A 17,145-nucleotide genomic window follows, 5' to 3' on the forward strand; every position below is an offset into this window, starting at 1 on the left:
CAGTTTCGTGTTGCGTCGCGAGATTTATCCTGATCTCGGATGCTCAGTGAGAATTTCTATTTCTCGCTCGCGTATGTCCCTGATTATCTAGATTATTCATTCACGTTTCACCGAATTCGGAGTTACTCAGTCTCATAGAAGGCCAATATTTGGAGCCTGCTAAAACTTTTATCCTCGGCACGAATGCAATCTCGATATTCAATCTCGATTTATAAATCTCGTCTAAAGCTCATATTAATCAAACGCTCGACAGTTGCTGGTCGTGCTGTGTCCGAATCCAATTTCTCGATGTTCAATCAATGTCCGTCTATTTTATCCGGGTCCGTATTCTCCAACGGGATACTCTGTACGTGGCCCTCTAATTAATTCTTATCCGACTCGACTCATACCTCTGTGTTCGATCCCGATTTTTTAAAAAAATCAACCTCGACGATAATATTAAATATCGCGATTCGCCTTCTCCGACTAAAAATCCAAAACCGATCAAATCTCAGGACGATTTATTTTCAAATCACGCGTAGGGAATTATTTTCGAGCGAAATCTAATTAGACTCTCGGCCAAATTAATTGCTCAATCGTCCGTTCGCCGAAATCTCTTTCGCTCTGTTCTGTGTACAGACAAATTCCGCGGGAACATTTTATTCCGGAAAATATTTAGCGCAGCCCGTTTGGCGTTTTGGGCCAGCCCAACCCAGCCCATTTGGAACCCTAACCCTAGGGCTCCTTCTATAAATAGAACCCCTCTTCCCTTGCAAATTGGAAAATTTCCATTCCCACCCCTAGCCGCCACCAGCCATTTTCCAGCAGCCCTTCTTCCCCACGGCAGTAGCTTCTCCCTCACGCGCAGCAGGAAGCTCGGCTCCCTTCCTCCCATGGCGCCCAGGCCTGCTCCTCCCCTCGGCCAGCCATGGTGCGGTGCCCCCTGCCCCTCTTCTTCTTCCTCCAGCAGCAGACCACCAGCGCCCCTTCTTCCGTCTCTGTTCCTGGCACAGCGCGCAGGGAGCCGTGCTCCCCTCCATGGCGAGCAGCAAGCTGGCGCCCCTGCTCCTTCTTCCTCGGCGCTGAAGCTCCTCCCTGGCGTCCATGGCGCCGGCGTATCTCCAGCTCGTCCCTCTCCTCCCCTCTGTTTTCCTGTGCGTGCGCAGAGCTTCCATGGCCGGCGCCCCAAGCTCCAGCCCTTCCCTGCTCCTTGCTGGCGAGCAGCGCAGCAACTCACCCATGGATGGCGCCCAGAAAACTCCAGCCGGCTCCCCTCTTCCTCCTCCCCTATTTCTTCCTCAAGCCAGCAGGCCATTCCCTCTGCAGTCCAGAGCGCGACGAGCTTCTCTCGCCCCTGCCAGCAGCACGCCATGGCCGGATCTGCCCCCTCCATGGGCGTCCCTTGCTATTCCCTGCGCCCAGCTCTCTCTATCCAGCACGCCCCATTTTCTTCCATGGAAAAACCAGCAGCGAGCCCCCTCCTCGCTGTCCTCCGTGGTGCCCGCCGGCTGTTCGAGAAATTGTGCAGCAAGCCGCATGCTGCCGGCTCGCTGTTTGGTGGAGCCATTGGACAGCACGCCGTGATGCCGCCGTGAGTTCACTGTTTTTGCGCAGCCCCGAACATCGACGTCGTTCACCTCGGTGAGACCGCGACGCTCCTTGTTTGGTTCCGCATCGATGTTATTGTCATACGATTAATTGTGTATGTGTGCTGTTTTATTTTTGTGGAGGAGAGAACCACGTGTTTTGCGTGGAGAAGAAGGCAAGCCGCTCGACGCTCGTCGATGTGTGGAGCAATGCACAAAGCCGAATCGCCATCGTCCTCACAAACACCGTTTGGTTTTGTTTATGGTGAGCCGATGCATATCGCTCTCGATCGACTCGATTAATTATTTTGAATGGATGTGTGTAAAATGTTTCGATTATGCGCATTGGTAGGATCGCGTTTGCGATTGGAGAACAAGAGGTTAATTGATGTGCGCAATTTGTAGTTGTCTAATTATGTTTTGGTCGATGATGTGCATGTGGTTATATGTGTGTGAAAAGTATAATTGTTTTATGCAATGTGATGGGATGCATGATTATATAGGGAGTATATTTATTGATGTGACAAGTAGTTTAGAAAATGCTAGTTGTGTAGAGGATGAATTATTAAAACATGAGTATCGGAGTTCATATATTAGTGGTCGCACCACATTGATTGAAGTGTCTCGAGCGCACGCCACCATATGGTTGTATGCGAGACAAGGATATGCACAAGATGAGCTTAGTAAAAATCCATTGGTGTCACTAGTGTTAAGTTGAGATTTATTTGCGCATGGGAAGTAACCGTGTGTTTAATACTTAGAACTCTTAGTTGTTAGTAGAAATTGTTTGGGCTTATGTAGAGAGGTGATGACATGTCGTAAGTAGTCATCACTTCCTCTATAATTATAAGTCGAGTCTATACGCGTTAGGGCGTTCCTTAAATTGTGAGTCACAAATAAGTGTATTTTGTGTATTGATTGTGAGTGCATGTGTCGCAAGAAAAGAATTAGTGTGCATATAGGCGATGAATGAGTGTGATGAAATGGTGACATGCCTTCGTAGTCATCATGTCGTCGGTTGGTGACCTAACTGAAGGTCGTAGAGAAAGGTCGATTGCTTGTGTGTTATTATTGTCACCTTGTGGATCTGTATGATTTGCAACGTGAAGTAGTAGACTCTGCATGTGATGCTAGATGTCTAGGTAGACGTTCTCGAATTATGGTGCTCGGACCGTCGAGATGAAGGTTAAGTCGGTCGATGCCGATTGAGTAGTTAAATTGATTAAGGGAATAATCCTGGGGTTAAACTAGAAACTAGTGTTCTCGCACCCGTTCGGGATGTTGTAGTCTAAATGCGTATGTTTATGATCGTGGATGAAAAGTAGTAGTGCTCAGGTGATGTCTAAATTAAAATGCAAACTATTGGTGAAAAGCGCTTCGATATTGATTGTTATAGAGAATGCATTGTTAATTGAGTATGGTGCTTTTAGTGCGCAAAATGACTTGTATAAAAATTTATAAGTCTACATGTTAGTTCTCACTTAGTTATTTTAACTCTAACAATTGTCAAAGTGTTAGAGTAGTTTAAGTCTCTAGAAAGCGGCAATTCTTGAATTGTATAGAAGCTGAATTTTATTGATTGCTGTTTTGGGCTGCACGCACTGTTTTCGGTGTGCTGTATGTTTGATGAACTAAATTGTGTTTTCTGTAGATATGTGCTATAGAAAAGTGGTAGATAACTTGATTATCTTGCTGGTGTTAAAATTTGACAGGCATAAGTCTGATCGTTTAGGAGTTATGATTTTTATAAATTCAGTGACTGAATCTGTCTAAATTCTGTACAGATTTCAGAAACTGTATTGTTTGCCTAATGTAATGTTAGAATCAGTCCTTATCGATTATAAGGAAGTTGTAGATGCTTTTCTCATCTTGCTTGTGTTAAAATTTCATAACCACAGGCCTGATAGTCTAAGAGTTATGAATTTTACAAACTGCTTGTTGTGTTCTGTCCACTGACAGAACAGATTTCGAAAACTGAATTGTTTGATTCAGTTCAACATGGAATCACCCCTTGGTGATTATAAAAGTTATGTAGTGCAATTGCCAAGCTTTCCAAAAAGTCTTAGATCACTCTTTTTGTGGTCTGAAGATTAAGTTACATGTGTTTAAAGTCTGAAGACTGAATCTGTCCAGTTCTGGACAGCAAGGTCTTATAGTGATGTTTATCCTTAGTTAAACATTGAATCACCTTGAGATGTTTATAAATGATATGTAGACAATTTTATTACCTTTCCAGAAAATCTAGGATCACCTTGTTTGGATGCCTGAATCTTCAGTTATGAATTTTTAAAGTCATAAGTCTGAATCTGTCCAAATCTGGACAGCGCTGTTGTGTTAACACCTTTTGACCTTGCTAAGTGTTTAATCATGCTGTGATGACAATACCAAAGTTGTAGTTCACTTTTTAAGCTTTCCAGAAAGTCTTAATTGGCTATTTTTGGATTAATATTTGAAGAGTTATGATTAAAACTAGCGACTGCTGTGTTGCTGTCCAAAAATTCTGCTAGTGCGCTTTGGAATGTTTAGTTCACCGTTCTCGCTAAAAATGTTTGGTTTGCTCTTAAGTAATGTAGGCTTGCCATGGTTAGGCTAGAGATGACATGTGTGTCTTGTTTTATATATTCTTTTCTCTAGTGATTGTGATATAGGAGTTCCATAGATATTGACGCTTATGTCCTCTATTAAATTTGTGTTATGAGTGATGCTTGTGTGTGATCAATAGGAGAACTAATAAAAAGGTCGTGTCCAAATCAATAAATGTGCGTGCTTGTGATGTTGTAATTGTGTTGCGTAAATAAATAAACATGTTGTCATCTTGTTAATGGTGTTAATGCTGAACGTCGATAATATGTAGATAACTAAAGCGAACATGTAGTTATCTACGGTGTCTTCCACTTTAATGTTTAGTTCGCCACTGTGTCTTGGTATATCTTGTGCTATTTTTGTGCTACTTTCATTATATTCATACATATGCATCTTGCACCTCATATAGGACCGAGAGATGATGATCGAGCTAGTGATGTGGTGCCAACCACAAGGTGCAGTTGGTGGACGACCTGAAGAATGATGGACATAACTAGTAGATGCTCGCCAAGCGAGTACCCTCCCCCAGCAAACACTATCTAAGTGTTAAATTAAAGGCAAGCCCCGGTTTTATGCATAACCGTTTATATATGCTATTTTACTACATTTAATGTTTGTAGGCTTGTACTGTGCACTTAAGTGTAGGAGTTGACTGAAACCTTAGTTGCATGAACTCAGGATTCCTTTTTGAGATGGATACTAGTATGCTAGGTCGAGTAGCTGCTTTACTAATTAGGGATCTCGGTAGAAGTCGAGTGATTTTTCTAGCACTCGCGTGAGGTCAGGAATTGGTTGTACCCACTTTCATATCATAATGAGGTTGGTCTGTGGACAACAATCCATGGGGATTGGTTGTCTATGAGATGGAAAATTGGAATAAGGATTAATGTGCGGATACCTGTGTCAAGCGTTTGAACGTACTAAACACATACCGAGAAATATGGTAAATCGGTAAGCCTAGTACCCGAGTGAACCTGCCCGCAGACTTTACCCCTCACGCGACCTGAGACGTGGTCTCCCATTCCGGTTATGGTGGGTACAAGTGTGGTCACTGCACGACGGCAGTCGGGGTCAGTGAGGCATTGTACGCCAAGGCGGTGAGCCCTGATCTGTTGCCAGGGAATCGATGGGGACGGTTGATGTGTGTGGGGACGGAGTGCCCCTACATATCGTGTGTTTAGGTTTACCTTGCAAGGATAAAAACTCGATTCGAATCGTCTGCTTCTCGCAGCTAATGAGACTGCTTGATCCATTGTATTGCATTGAGTAATAAGTGGAAATGAGGTGACTGGCAAAAGATGTTGTTTGATAAAAATGCTTGATATCATGTATGATTAGCTAGGTACGCATTTAGTCAAAAAGGATCATACTAAAACTTGAAAAGCTAAAACTTGATTTAAGACTCAGCTAGTGCTTTTGGCAAACCAAACCCCACAGCCAAACAGCTGCATGTCTAGAGGTAGAGGAGTAGACTCCTCACACCGGGTAAGTCTAGCTGAGTATTAGTATACTCAGCCTTGCTTGTGGCATAATTTTTGCAGGTACTCCTTAGGATGATTGGTTGATGGTGTGACTTGGCCTTCATCCCTGCCACCGGGATAGACGGTCGAGTGGGTTATTGCTTCCGCAGGAGAGGACCAGGAGGAGTAGCGTGGCCAGGCTTCGCCATGTTACTCGGTTTTCTCCGTTAGTTATTTCCGCTGCATTAAAATTTATGGGTATTATTTCTGAAACTCCGATAATGTAATCACTAATGATACTTATTAAATTGTGGTATTATGTTTTATTGTATTTCTCTGTGCCTCACCTTCGAGTGAGCTAGTGGTATTCGATCCTGGTTAAGTGGCTTTATCGGACTAGATCCGAGGGACTGACGGGTTATTCCTATTTAAGTGTGGTCTAGCCTCTAAGGCGGGACTTAGGCACTTAAGTTGGAATAATTCGGGCGGTTCCGCCACAGCTGCCTCCGGCGCCTTGCTAGATGCAGGGACGCCCGACTTCGCCGCCAGCAGCGGCTTGCCTCCGCCGGGGGCCGCAGCCTTCGCAGCCCCCCGCTGCCTCTTCGGCCTGGCTTCATGAAGCCTGACAACCGCCTGGCGCTTTTGTGCAGCTCCCTGGCGATCCTTGTCCATCACTGCTGACACAACAGCAGCAATATTCCGCCCGTAAGGAAAAACTCTCCATTCACGAACCATGCGAGATGTAAAAAAGTCTTCGCCGGCCGTGCGGGGGATAGGAACATTCCTAGGCCAACAACCCCGGTAACCCTCAGCATCCGAGCCGAAGACTCCCGGAGCTCGGGCGAAGACATCCTTCCCCCCGGGGCCGCGCATGTCCTCATCAACTCTCTAGCAAAACCATCGGAAACCCCAAGTCCTCCCATAGCAGTACCTAATTTCCTCTTTTTAGAGGATGGGGCGGCCGCCAGCGCAGGGTCGTCTCTAGTCTCCACCACCGGTTTCTTCCCACGGCGGTCCACATCGTCTTGACCAGGATAGCCGTCATACGGCAATTGATTCAATTCAAAAACCCTGTTCAAACGGTCATTCGACCCGCGGATATCCCAGCTGCGCTGGCCCTCTGTCCTCGGCACGTAACGACCAACGAGCCGCACCGCCCCATCCTCCGCCTCACGCACAAAGGCGGCCGGATCGCGGCTTTGCAGGTTCAGCGCGAAGGCGGGACTTCGCACCACCCTTCCACCATGGAAAGGCATCTGGCGAGGGCACACTTCGCCCAACGCCCAGCCATGCGCCAATGGCCATACCCCGTACGCCACAAATTCTTCAACCAAATCGCGCCCACTGCTCAGGCCGACGGCGCACCGAAGGGCCCCTTCGTCCGCATCCTCCTCCTCCACTTCAAAGGGCGGGTACGCTGAGTAAAAATGAGAACACATCTCGGACATGGGGAGTCCCTCATGGTTTTCGACGGTACCCTCAGCAAAGTAAAACCAAAACTCATTCCAGTTGCCCCACTTGTTGCGGGCGCAAGGAACCAACTCGACTACCTGCATCGTGGTCTTGCCGGTCTTCGGCGTAAACGTGCAGGACCCAAACTGAGCAACTTCATCTCCAATCATCCTCTTCTGCCAGTGCAAACAATAATACTTTGCAAAGACTTCGACCGATGGCTGTCCGCCGTACGAAGTCGTCGCCCAGACATACTTCGACAGAGCCACCACGGCATTCGGTGTCAGCTGATGTATCTGAACGTTAAACCTGCGCAGGACTTCGCCAACAAATCGGTGCGCAGGCAGGCGGAGACCGGCGGCGAAGAACGCCTCGAACACAACCAACTCGCCCTCCGGCTCGGGGACTTCCTCCGTCCCCGAGACACGAGCAACGCCGCCGCCAAAGTAACCCAACCGCTGCATATCTTGCACGCGGACCGACGACATCCGCGACACGCCAAAATCAACAGAATCGCCGGCGCGCAACTCCTCCGCCATCAAACTACTCAGCGTCTCCTCAGACGAGGCGTCGGCCGGCGGCGAGGGGTCGGCCGGCGGCGTAGCGGCAGCGGAAGAAGAGGAGGCCGGCATCGCTACGTACCGTCGGCGGCGGCGGGCGGTCTGCTTCACTCGAGCCAGATCTCCGGTGAACAAGAGCACGGCGGGCAGACGAGCAGCAAGACGGTGAAAAAGGCGGCTAGGGTTTTCACGGAGCACGGAAAGTGAAGTTTAAAAAGCGCCGACCCCCGCCCCCTTTTATAGACAGGGCGCGGCTCTTCGGGAAACCCGCAATCCAACAGGGCGTGGCGCTTCGGGAAACCCGCAATCCAACAGTACGCTGTCAATCAACGGTCATGTCAAAAACCCCCGCGGAACCACTTCGAGCAAGGGCAGCGTCTCCGCCATCTAGCGACGTCTTCGGCACCAGGTGACTTTGTCGAACTGGTCCCTCGGAGGGCAAATGTTGGGGCGAAGGCAAAGACGCCACCCTTCGCTCGAGGCCTTCGCTGCAGTCGCTGGTCTGACAGAGACAAAACGGGCAGGGACACCCTTCGCTCGATTCGGCACCAGACGAAGGCCTGCGACGGCGTCATCCCACAGTGCGGCCTCGTCCAGCTCAGAGGCCCACGTGTGATCCGGCCCATTGTAACGGGCCCTGCGTGGCCGCCGCGTGTTACGGGCCTAATTTGTAAAGGCATCCCTGTAATTACAGTCTGTAACCCTGCTTTATGGGAATATTCTGGGGATAACCTAGGTAGCTGAGGGCACATGCGTCCTTAGCACAAGGCGCTGGGCGCTCAGGTGCTTATAAATACCCCCGCACAGTGCCCGTGGGAGGCGAGATTAACAGAGCTATTGCCATCTAGCGTGTAACCCTGTTAACGTCACTGTTCGCCCTTGTTGGCCCCCTTGCGAGTGAGAGCAAGCCCCAACACAAACTCATACCTATTGCTATTTGCTAATGATTTAAGAGAAAGGCCACTTAATTCAAATAATGCATACCACCCCTTCCCTTAAGCAAAAAGATGCTAAACTTCAGAATGATTGCTATTGCACAAAACAATAACTAAGAAAAATAAGAACTCTGTTGTTTGATGTTTTTCAAATATAGTGGTAGTAGAAAGCACCCATTTGGCTAGAAACTTGAGAAAACCATAGAAAAATAATTAAAAGGTATTAATGACTAGCAATTTGTATCAAGTCATGTTATAACACCTAAAAGCCAGCAAAAATGAGTTTTAGAGAATTACCCACTGTTAAATAGTAGTTGTAGTTCAAAGCACCCCTTCTGCCCTAGAATTTAATAATTTTGTCCAGAGAAAACTATTCACTTTTTGATCCCCAAATTTTGAGACAGAGAAACATACACCCGTACCCAGCCACTGTAATTTTTGCAGAATTTTTAGAATTTTATAAAAGCAACTTGTAGTTCAAACCCACTCCAAAACATTAAAAGGAATAAAAGAAAAGGGAAGAAGAAGTAAACCTCACCTCAATAAGTCTAACTTGAGAACTTATCAATTCTCCCTAAGACTTAAAAGGAATTCAGTGGAACCCCAAAAATTAAACCTACTACTTACCTTAGCTAAGTTTAAACCAACTTACCAAGTATACCACCCAAGGGTCTTACATAAGTAAAGTTAACCTTGTTTAACTCAAGAAAGATCATACACCTTTAAAGTTGTAATTTCTAAAAGCACATATCATATCATGCATATATCTTACGCATTGCATTCATTAGATTGTAATCTTGCCGACAGAGAGTACGTGCTCATCCCCGAGCAAGGATCTGTCCAAGAGGAGGACCAGGAGCAAGCTTCAGAGACTGCTATTGAGGATCTCCCCGCAGCCCCAGCAATTGAAGTCAAGCCCCGGTTTATATGCATAACCGTATTATTATATGCTACTTTACTACACTTAATGCTTGTAGGATTGCAATGTGCACTTAAGTGTAGGAGTTGCTTGAAACCTCTAGTTGCATGAACTTAGGATTCCTTTTTGAGATGAATACTAGTATGCTAGGTCGAGTAGCTGCTTGCTAATCAGGATCTCGGTAGAAGTCGAGTGATTTTTCTAGCACTCGCGCGAGGTCAGGAATTGATTGTATTCATCTTGATAACGGGATATATGTTAGTCTATGGACTTGGATCCAGGGAGGATTCCTTGTCCATGAGACGGGAAAAGGAATTAAGGATTAATGTGTGGATACCTGAGTCAAGCTTTTGAACGTACTAAGCACATGCCGGGAAAAATGGTAACCGGTAAACCTAGTACCCGAGTGAAGCCGGGCGCGGACTTTATCCCTCATGCGACCTGAGACTGGGTCTCCCATGCTAGCTATGGTGGGTACAAGTGCGGTCACTGCACGGCGGCAGCCGGGGTCAGTGGAGCATTGTATGCCAAGGCGGTGAGGCCTGGACGCGAACGGGGAATCGATGGGGACGGTTGTCATGTGTGGGGTCGGAGTACCCTGACATGTCTTGTGTTTAGGTTTACCTTGCAAGGTTAAAACTCGATTCGAATCGTCTGCTTCTCGCAGCTAATGAGACTGCTTGACCCCTTGTACTGCATCGAGTAAGAAGTGAAATGTGGTTACATGAGATAACTTGTTGATTGAACTAAATGATTGTTACCATGTATGCTTAGAAGGAGCAAATCTAGCTAAGTTAATGATGATAGAATTTGAAAAGCTAAAATTTGCTTTTAGAATCAGCTAGTGCTTTTGGCAAACCAAACCCCTCAGCCAAACAGCTGCATAGTCTAGAGGTAGAGGAGTAGACTCCTCACACCGGTTAAGTCTAGCTGAGTATTAGTATACTCAGCCTTGCTTGTGGCACAATTTTTGCAGGTACCATTCAGGATATGGTTGATGGTGTGACTTGGCCTACCACCCTGCCACCGGGTTGGACGGTCGAGTGGGATGTTGCTCCGGCAGGAGAGGAGCACGAGGAGTAGTGGGCTAGGCCTTGCCCAATTCCTCGATACCGACGACATCGATTATCCGCTGCACTTTATTTTGTGAACTTTATTTGCTACTTGAAAACTCCGATTTATGTAATAACTCCGCACTTAATTTGAGGTTTCCTGTTTTATTGTATTTCTTCTGTGACTCACCTTCGAGTGAGATTGTGGAATTTGATCCTGGTTAAGTGGCTCTATCAGACTAGATCTGAAGGACTGACGGGTTATTCCGATTTAAGTGTGTTACGGCCCCTGAGGCGTGACTTAGGCACTTAAGCTGGAATAATTCGGGTGGTTCTGCCACAGCTGGTATCGGAGCAAATTCCACCACAGATGAGGACAATAAACCATGAATACCAATTTTCAAAATCTAAAACTTGCCTAGAAACTGCTATGGATCGTCAGGACTAGACCGCTAGACCTAGGACGAAAGGCCTTAGGCATAGAGGGAGAAACAGGTGGCTAACTAATTAGGCCCCGTGGGCCAGTACTTATATTTTTAGGATGCCCTAAAAGGCACCCTATTTTCTTTTGAGAGGCAACGTTACTTCCAGCATGCATGCATTATAAAACACAAAGAGGAATTAAAATTTTGAGCTAACCCCCTTTCTTTAAAACCATCCGGGCTCTCTTTTTCTTTTTCCTTCCACCATAATCTTTACCTTTGATTCCCTTCCGCAGATGAATTCACCCACCCCCGCCAGTGGAGGAGACTCTCGTTTCAGTTCTGACTTCCTTTCTCGCGATAGCTTTCCTTCCATCTTGTGGGAAGTGCTTAACTCCGCCGGTTACCCTACGCCCCCTTTGTACACGGTGCGGTTGTATGAGGAGCATCGGGTACCTCATTGTCGGGTCTGGCTGACTTTGGAGGCTCATCCCCTTCAGCCGGGTTGGTGTTCTCTTGATTCTGAGACAATTGGACTCAGGATGGACGACACCGTTGAAGCGGCAGCCATGAAGACTCTGACGACTTTCTGTGGCTACCATCCCCTGGAGATGGTAATGCACCCCTTGGGACTCTTCCCTGCTGAGAAGAAGGATGATCCCATGTGGTGTAACCGCGTGAGCCATGTGAAGGATGTGTGGGCAATGTATCCTGACTTGGTTGGGAGGGTCACCGTTCAGTGCATGAGTGCGTTGTACCGTCTGCAGGCCCTTCAGAGCGATGCTATGGCACTCCTTGCTAACACCGCTTAGACTGCCAAGCTCACTCTCGACAGTCGAGAAGATTTTGTGGTCAACCTATCCACAGAGTTGGTGGAGAAGGATCTGCAGGTGGAGAGGCTGAGCCAGCACATCACCACCTTGGAGCAGCAGGTGGAGATCCGAGACAACACTATTGATGTCTTGGAGAACCAGCTTCACGATGTGTAGAGGGAACTCGAAGAAGCAAACGACCACTTGGACATGCACCACCTGGAGATGGAGGCCAATGAAGCAGGAAGCGAGGGAGAAGAGGCTCCCGAGGAGCTAGGACCAGCCCCTGGTGCCAATGGGACTACCTCCGCGATGCCTCCTTCACCCGTATCCAGTGTCGCTTCCACCGCTCAGGGTTAAGCAGTCACTTCGACACTTTTAGGCGGATAGAAACCTATGCGAGCTTAGTAATATCACATTTTGGACTAGGCTTATGGGTACTTTCCCCTGATTGATGTAACCCTGTGAACTTTTGAAATCTGTGGGATATTTTTCACCATGTTATCTTCATTTCGAACCTAATATTATGATTATGGCATTTTTCCTTCCATATGAGATGATATCTTGTCGTTCGAAACTGTGAGTTGGGATAACAATGGCGGCAATCTCTGTTTTCAGATGGCAGCTAGGCAGCATCGCGGGCATAATGAGCAGGTTCCCCCGCCACCTCCTCCAGCTCCCACAGTGCAGGAGCTGATGGCCCAGTAGAATGAGATTCTGCGACAGCTCTTGCAGCGCCAGCCCCACCCTCAGCAGCATGGTGGAGGCCAGCATCAGCGACCTCCGGCTATGGCAACTTACCAGGAGTTTCTGAGCACGCAGCCACCCTTGTTCACCAAGGCAGAGGATCCGTTGGACGCCGACGTATGGCTTCGCGTCGTCGAGTCCAAGTTTCCCCTCCTCACGGGAGACTGCCCTAATGAGGCCAAGGCTCATTTCGCCGCACAGCAGCTTCGCGGCCCAGCTTGGACTTGGTGGGACCACTTCCGTGCTATGCTCCCCGCTGATCGTGAAGTATCTTAGGAGGAATTCAAGACTGCCTTCAGAGGACACCACATCCCAGCTGGCATTCTTGATCGGAAGTTGAATGAATTTCTGGCCCTTAATCAAGGAACCCGCACGGTACTGCAATATGCGCAAGCCTTCAACGACTTATGCCAGTATGCAGGGTATCATGCTGATTCTGATGAAAAGAAGAGGGATCGCTTCCGCAGGGGTCTCAATACCAAGCTGCGGGAACGACTCAACACTGTCCGGGCTGATAGCTTCAATGAGTTGGTCAACATGGCCATCTCCCAGAAGGATTGCATTGTTGCTCACCGGGCAGAGAAGAAGAGAAAGGCACCAATGGCAGCACCATCCGCTTAGGCTCAGAGGTTCCGGATTGTTTCTCACAATCAGAGTAGGGGTTTTCAGCAGCAGGTAGGCAGATGGGTGATCAGGCCACCTTAGCAGCAGCAGCAGCCGGCACCCAACCGCTACCCAGCTCCCGCCCCAAGGAACAATCAGCCTCCGCAGCAGCAGCAGTTCCGCCAGGGCAATGGGAACAAGTGTTTCACTTGTGGCAATGTGGGCCACTATGCCAAGAATTGTCCCAGGAACCAGCAGAGGCAGATGCCAGCACCAAATCAAGACAAGGGAAGAAAGCAGAAGGTGCAAGTCAGGCAAGGGAAGCTCAACTTCACTACTCTGGAGGAAGTACCTGAAGGAGCTCCTATCATGACTGGTATCTTTTCAGTTTATAATCAACCTGCTTTAATTCTGTTTGATTCCGGTGCATCTCATAGTTTCATTAGCCAAAAGTTCAGTGCTAAATGTAAACTGCCATTCTCTCACTCAAAAGGGTCATTCATGATAGTCACACCTGGGGGTAAAATTGCAACTAACCAATTAAACCAAAGTGTGCCTATTCAACTGGGAAGCCACATTGTCAAAACCACTCTTCTTGTGTTGGGATTGGAAAATGTGGACATTATTCTAGGAGCAAATTGGATGACCTTGCACCAAGTTGTGCTTGATGTAGCCAGTCGTACCGTGGAAGTTAATTCTCCGTTCTGCGGGAATTTCACTTTAATTCTGCCTAGTCAGGATTCTACTCAGTCGTGTGCTTTCTCTATGACGGAGCTACCTCTGAAGAAGATCCCAGTGGTCTGTGTGTATGCAGATGTCTTTCCTGATGAATTGCCAGGAATGCCACCAGACCGGGATATTGAGTTCGCCATCGAGTTGCAACCGGGAACGGCCCCAATTTCCAAGAGGCCCTACCGAATGCCACCCGCTGAGTTGGCAGAATTGAAGAAGCAATTGCAAGAGTTGCTGGATAAGGGTTTTATTCGCCCAAGCACTTCGCCTTGGGGATGTCCAGCACTATTTGTAAAGAAGAAGGATGAAAGCTTGAGGCTGTGTATAGATTACCGCCCTCTTAATGCGGTAACTATCAAGAACAAGTATCCTTTGCCTCGTATTGATGTTCTCTTTGACCAGTTGGTCGGGGCCAAGGTGTTTTCCAAGATAGACCTTCGCTCTGGCTACCATCAGACCAAGATACGAGCAAGTGATATCCCGAAGATGACATTCTCAACCAGATATGGGCTATATGAATTCTTGGTGATGTCATTCGGGCTGACAAATGCACCAGCATATTTCATGTATCTGATGAATTCTGTTTTCATGCCGGAATTGGACAAGTTCATGGTGGTTTTCATTGATGACATTTTGGTGTACTCAAAGAACGAAGAAGAACATGCCGGGCATTTGCATGTAGTGCTTCAACGTCTGCGAGAGCACCACCTTTATGCCAAGTTATCCAACTGTGATTTTTGGCTAAAGGAAATCAAATTTTTGGGTCACACTATCTCTCAGGCTGGAATAGTTGTTGATCCTGATAAAGTGCAAGAGGTGATGAACTGGAGGCCACCAACAACTGTTCGCTAGATTCGGAGTTTTCTGGGATTAGCTGGTTATTACCGAAGATTTATTCCGGACTTCTCTTGAATTGCGAAGCCTATAACTGAGTTGCTAAAGAAAGAAGTCAAATTTGTTTGGAGTCAGAAGTGCGAAGATGTCTTCCATGCATTAAGGCAGCATTTGACCACAACACCAGTATTGGCGCAAGCCGACAGCAGCAAGCCTTTTGATGTATACTGCGATGCCTCTGGCACCGGGCTAGGTTGTGTCTTGATGCAAGACAACCGAGTCATTGCTTATGCCTCAAGAGCACTCAAGCCTCATGAGCAAAACTATCCCACTCATGACCTCGAGTTAGCAGCAGTGGTTCATGCATTGAAGATGTGGAGGCACTATCTAATGGGAACCCACTGCAACATCTTCACTGATCATAAGAGCCTTAAGTACATTTTTACTCAGGCTGATCTCAACATGAGGCAGAGAAGATGGCTAGAGCTGATCAAGGATTATGACCTGGAGGTACATTATCACCCAGGAAAAGCTAATGTGGTAGCAGATGCCTTGAGTCGGAAGTTGCAATGCAATTGTGTTCTGATGGATTCTCGCATTAACACCTTGTGTGATGAGTTGAGCAAGATGCAAATTGAAGTGATTCCTTCTGGTTCTTTGTCTCACATTTCTGTTGAGCCAGCTTTGCAAGACCAGGTTATCATGGCCCAGCTCAGTGACAAGGGAGTGCAATTTATCAAGAAGAATCTCCATCAGAAGGTTGAGAAGTATAATTGTTTCCGCCAGGATGAGAAAGGTGTGCTATGGTTCAAAAGCAGATTGGTGATTCCTAAAGATCAGGACCTCAAGAGGAAAATTTTGGATGAGACTCATCTCTCCAAATTCTCGATGCATCCGGGAAGCACCAAGATGTACCATGATCTGAAGCCTTTGTACTGGTGGACTAGAATGAAGAGGGAGATAGCCCAGTATGTATCAGAATGTGACACCTGTCAGAGGATAAAGGCAAGCCACTTGAAGTCAGCTGGAGCTTTGCAACCATTGTCCGTACCTTCGTGGAAGTGGGACGATATCAGCATGGATTTCATTGTGGGTCTGCCCAACACCTCTCGTCATCACGATTCGATTTGGGTTATTGTGGACCGATTGACGAAAGTGGCACATTTTCTTCCTGTGCACACCACTGATAAGGCTCAGAAATATGCAGAATTGTATATTGACCGGATCGTGTGTTTGCACGGATTACCTCGGACCATTGTTTCTGACCGAGGAGCCCAATTTGTTGCCAGATTTTGGGAACAATTGCAGAAGTCTTTGGGAACCAAGCTAATCAGGAGTTCAGCTTACCACCCACAGACTGATGGTCAGACGGAAAGGGTAAACCAAATTCTGGAGGATATGCTGAGAGCTTGTGCAATCGATTGTGGCAAGAACTGGGATAAGCACCTCTCCTTGGCAGAGTTTGCTTATAACAATAGTTATCAATCCAGCCTAAAGATGGCACCTTTTGAAGCTCTCTATGGAAGAAGGTGCAGGACACCACTCAATTGGTCTCAACCTGGTGAGAGAGAAGTTTTTGGACCTGACTTAGTGACTGAAGCCGAAAGGAAGGTCAAGCTAATCAGGAAGAATCTAGAAGCTGCTCAGGCCAGGCAGAAGAGCTATCATGATAGAAGAAGGAAACCTCTCCAGTTCGAGGTGGGAAGTTTTGTATACCTCAAGGTATCACCCACCAAGGGAGTGCAGAGGTTTGGGATCAAAGGCAAGCTAGCCCCTCGTTACATTGGACCTTATGAGATCATAGAAGCATGTGGACCCGTGGCATACAAGCTGAAGTTACCTTCAAAGATGTCTGCCATTCACAGTGTATTCCATGTATCTCAGTTGAAGAAGTGTGTTCGATTGCTGACCGAGATCATAGCAGAGCCAGAATTGGAGATAGAGCCAGATCTATCGTACCAAGAGTACCCCTCCAAGATTCTGGATTGCAAAGAAAGATCAACTCGGGCTAAATCGATCAAGATGTACAAGGTCCAGTGGAGTAATCACTCAGAGGAGGAAGCTACTTGGGAAACCGAGGAATTCTTGAGATCCAACTTCCTTGATTGCCTACCTAAGGAAGATGGTACGTAATCACCCCAACCCCTCCTCCTGCCCTTCGAATCTAATCCTCAAAAATATGATCTTAATTCAGAATGAAGTAACTATGAAGTAAAACTTAAAAGGACTTCCTTCTGAAGTTGCAAAGAGAATGACATTCGAAGAGCAGTTTTACCCTAATAATAGCAACACTCACCCATTTCCTATAAGTCTCACCCTTCGCTTCACCCTGGGAGGACTCTGGCCCGAATCTCGGGACGAGATTCCTTTAAGGGGGGAAGGCTGTGACACCCCAGTGTCACCTAGGGTTTCTCTTAAAATGCCAAACCAAGAACCATTATTTCGTGTGAATCAAAGTAAGCATGAGCA

General features: G+C 47.2%; 1 protein-coding gene across 1 annotated transcript; it reads left to right on the top strand.

Annotated features, from left to right (window-relative positions):
* The first annotated feature begins 764 nt into the window (after positions 1 to 764).
* Positions 765 to 4,705, top strand: LOC103653180 (predicted GPI-anchored protein 58). The gene is made up of 2 exons (XM_035967258.1): positions 765 to 1,830; positions 4,558 to 4,705. Exon 1 carries the CDS (start codon positions 873 to 875, stop codon positions 1,572 to 1,574), a length of 702 nt encoding a protein of 233 aa, XP_035823151.1. The 5' UTR covers positions 765 to 872; the 3' UTR covers positions 1,575 to 1,830; positions 4,558 to 4,705.
* Positions 4,706 to 17,145: the final 12,440 nt, after the last annotated feature.

Source organism: Zea mays, chromosome 4 (assembly GCF_902167145.1).
Source record: "Zea mays cultivar B73 chromosome 4, Zm-B73-REFERENCE-NAM-5.0, whole genome shotgun sequence".
NCBI lineage: Eukaryota > Viridiplantae > Streptophyta > Magnoliopsida > Poales > Poaceae > Zea > Zea mays.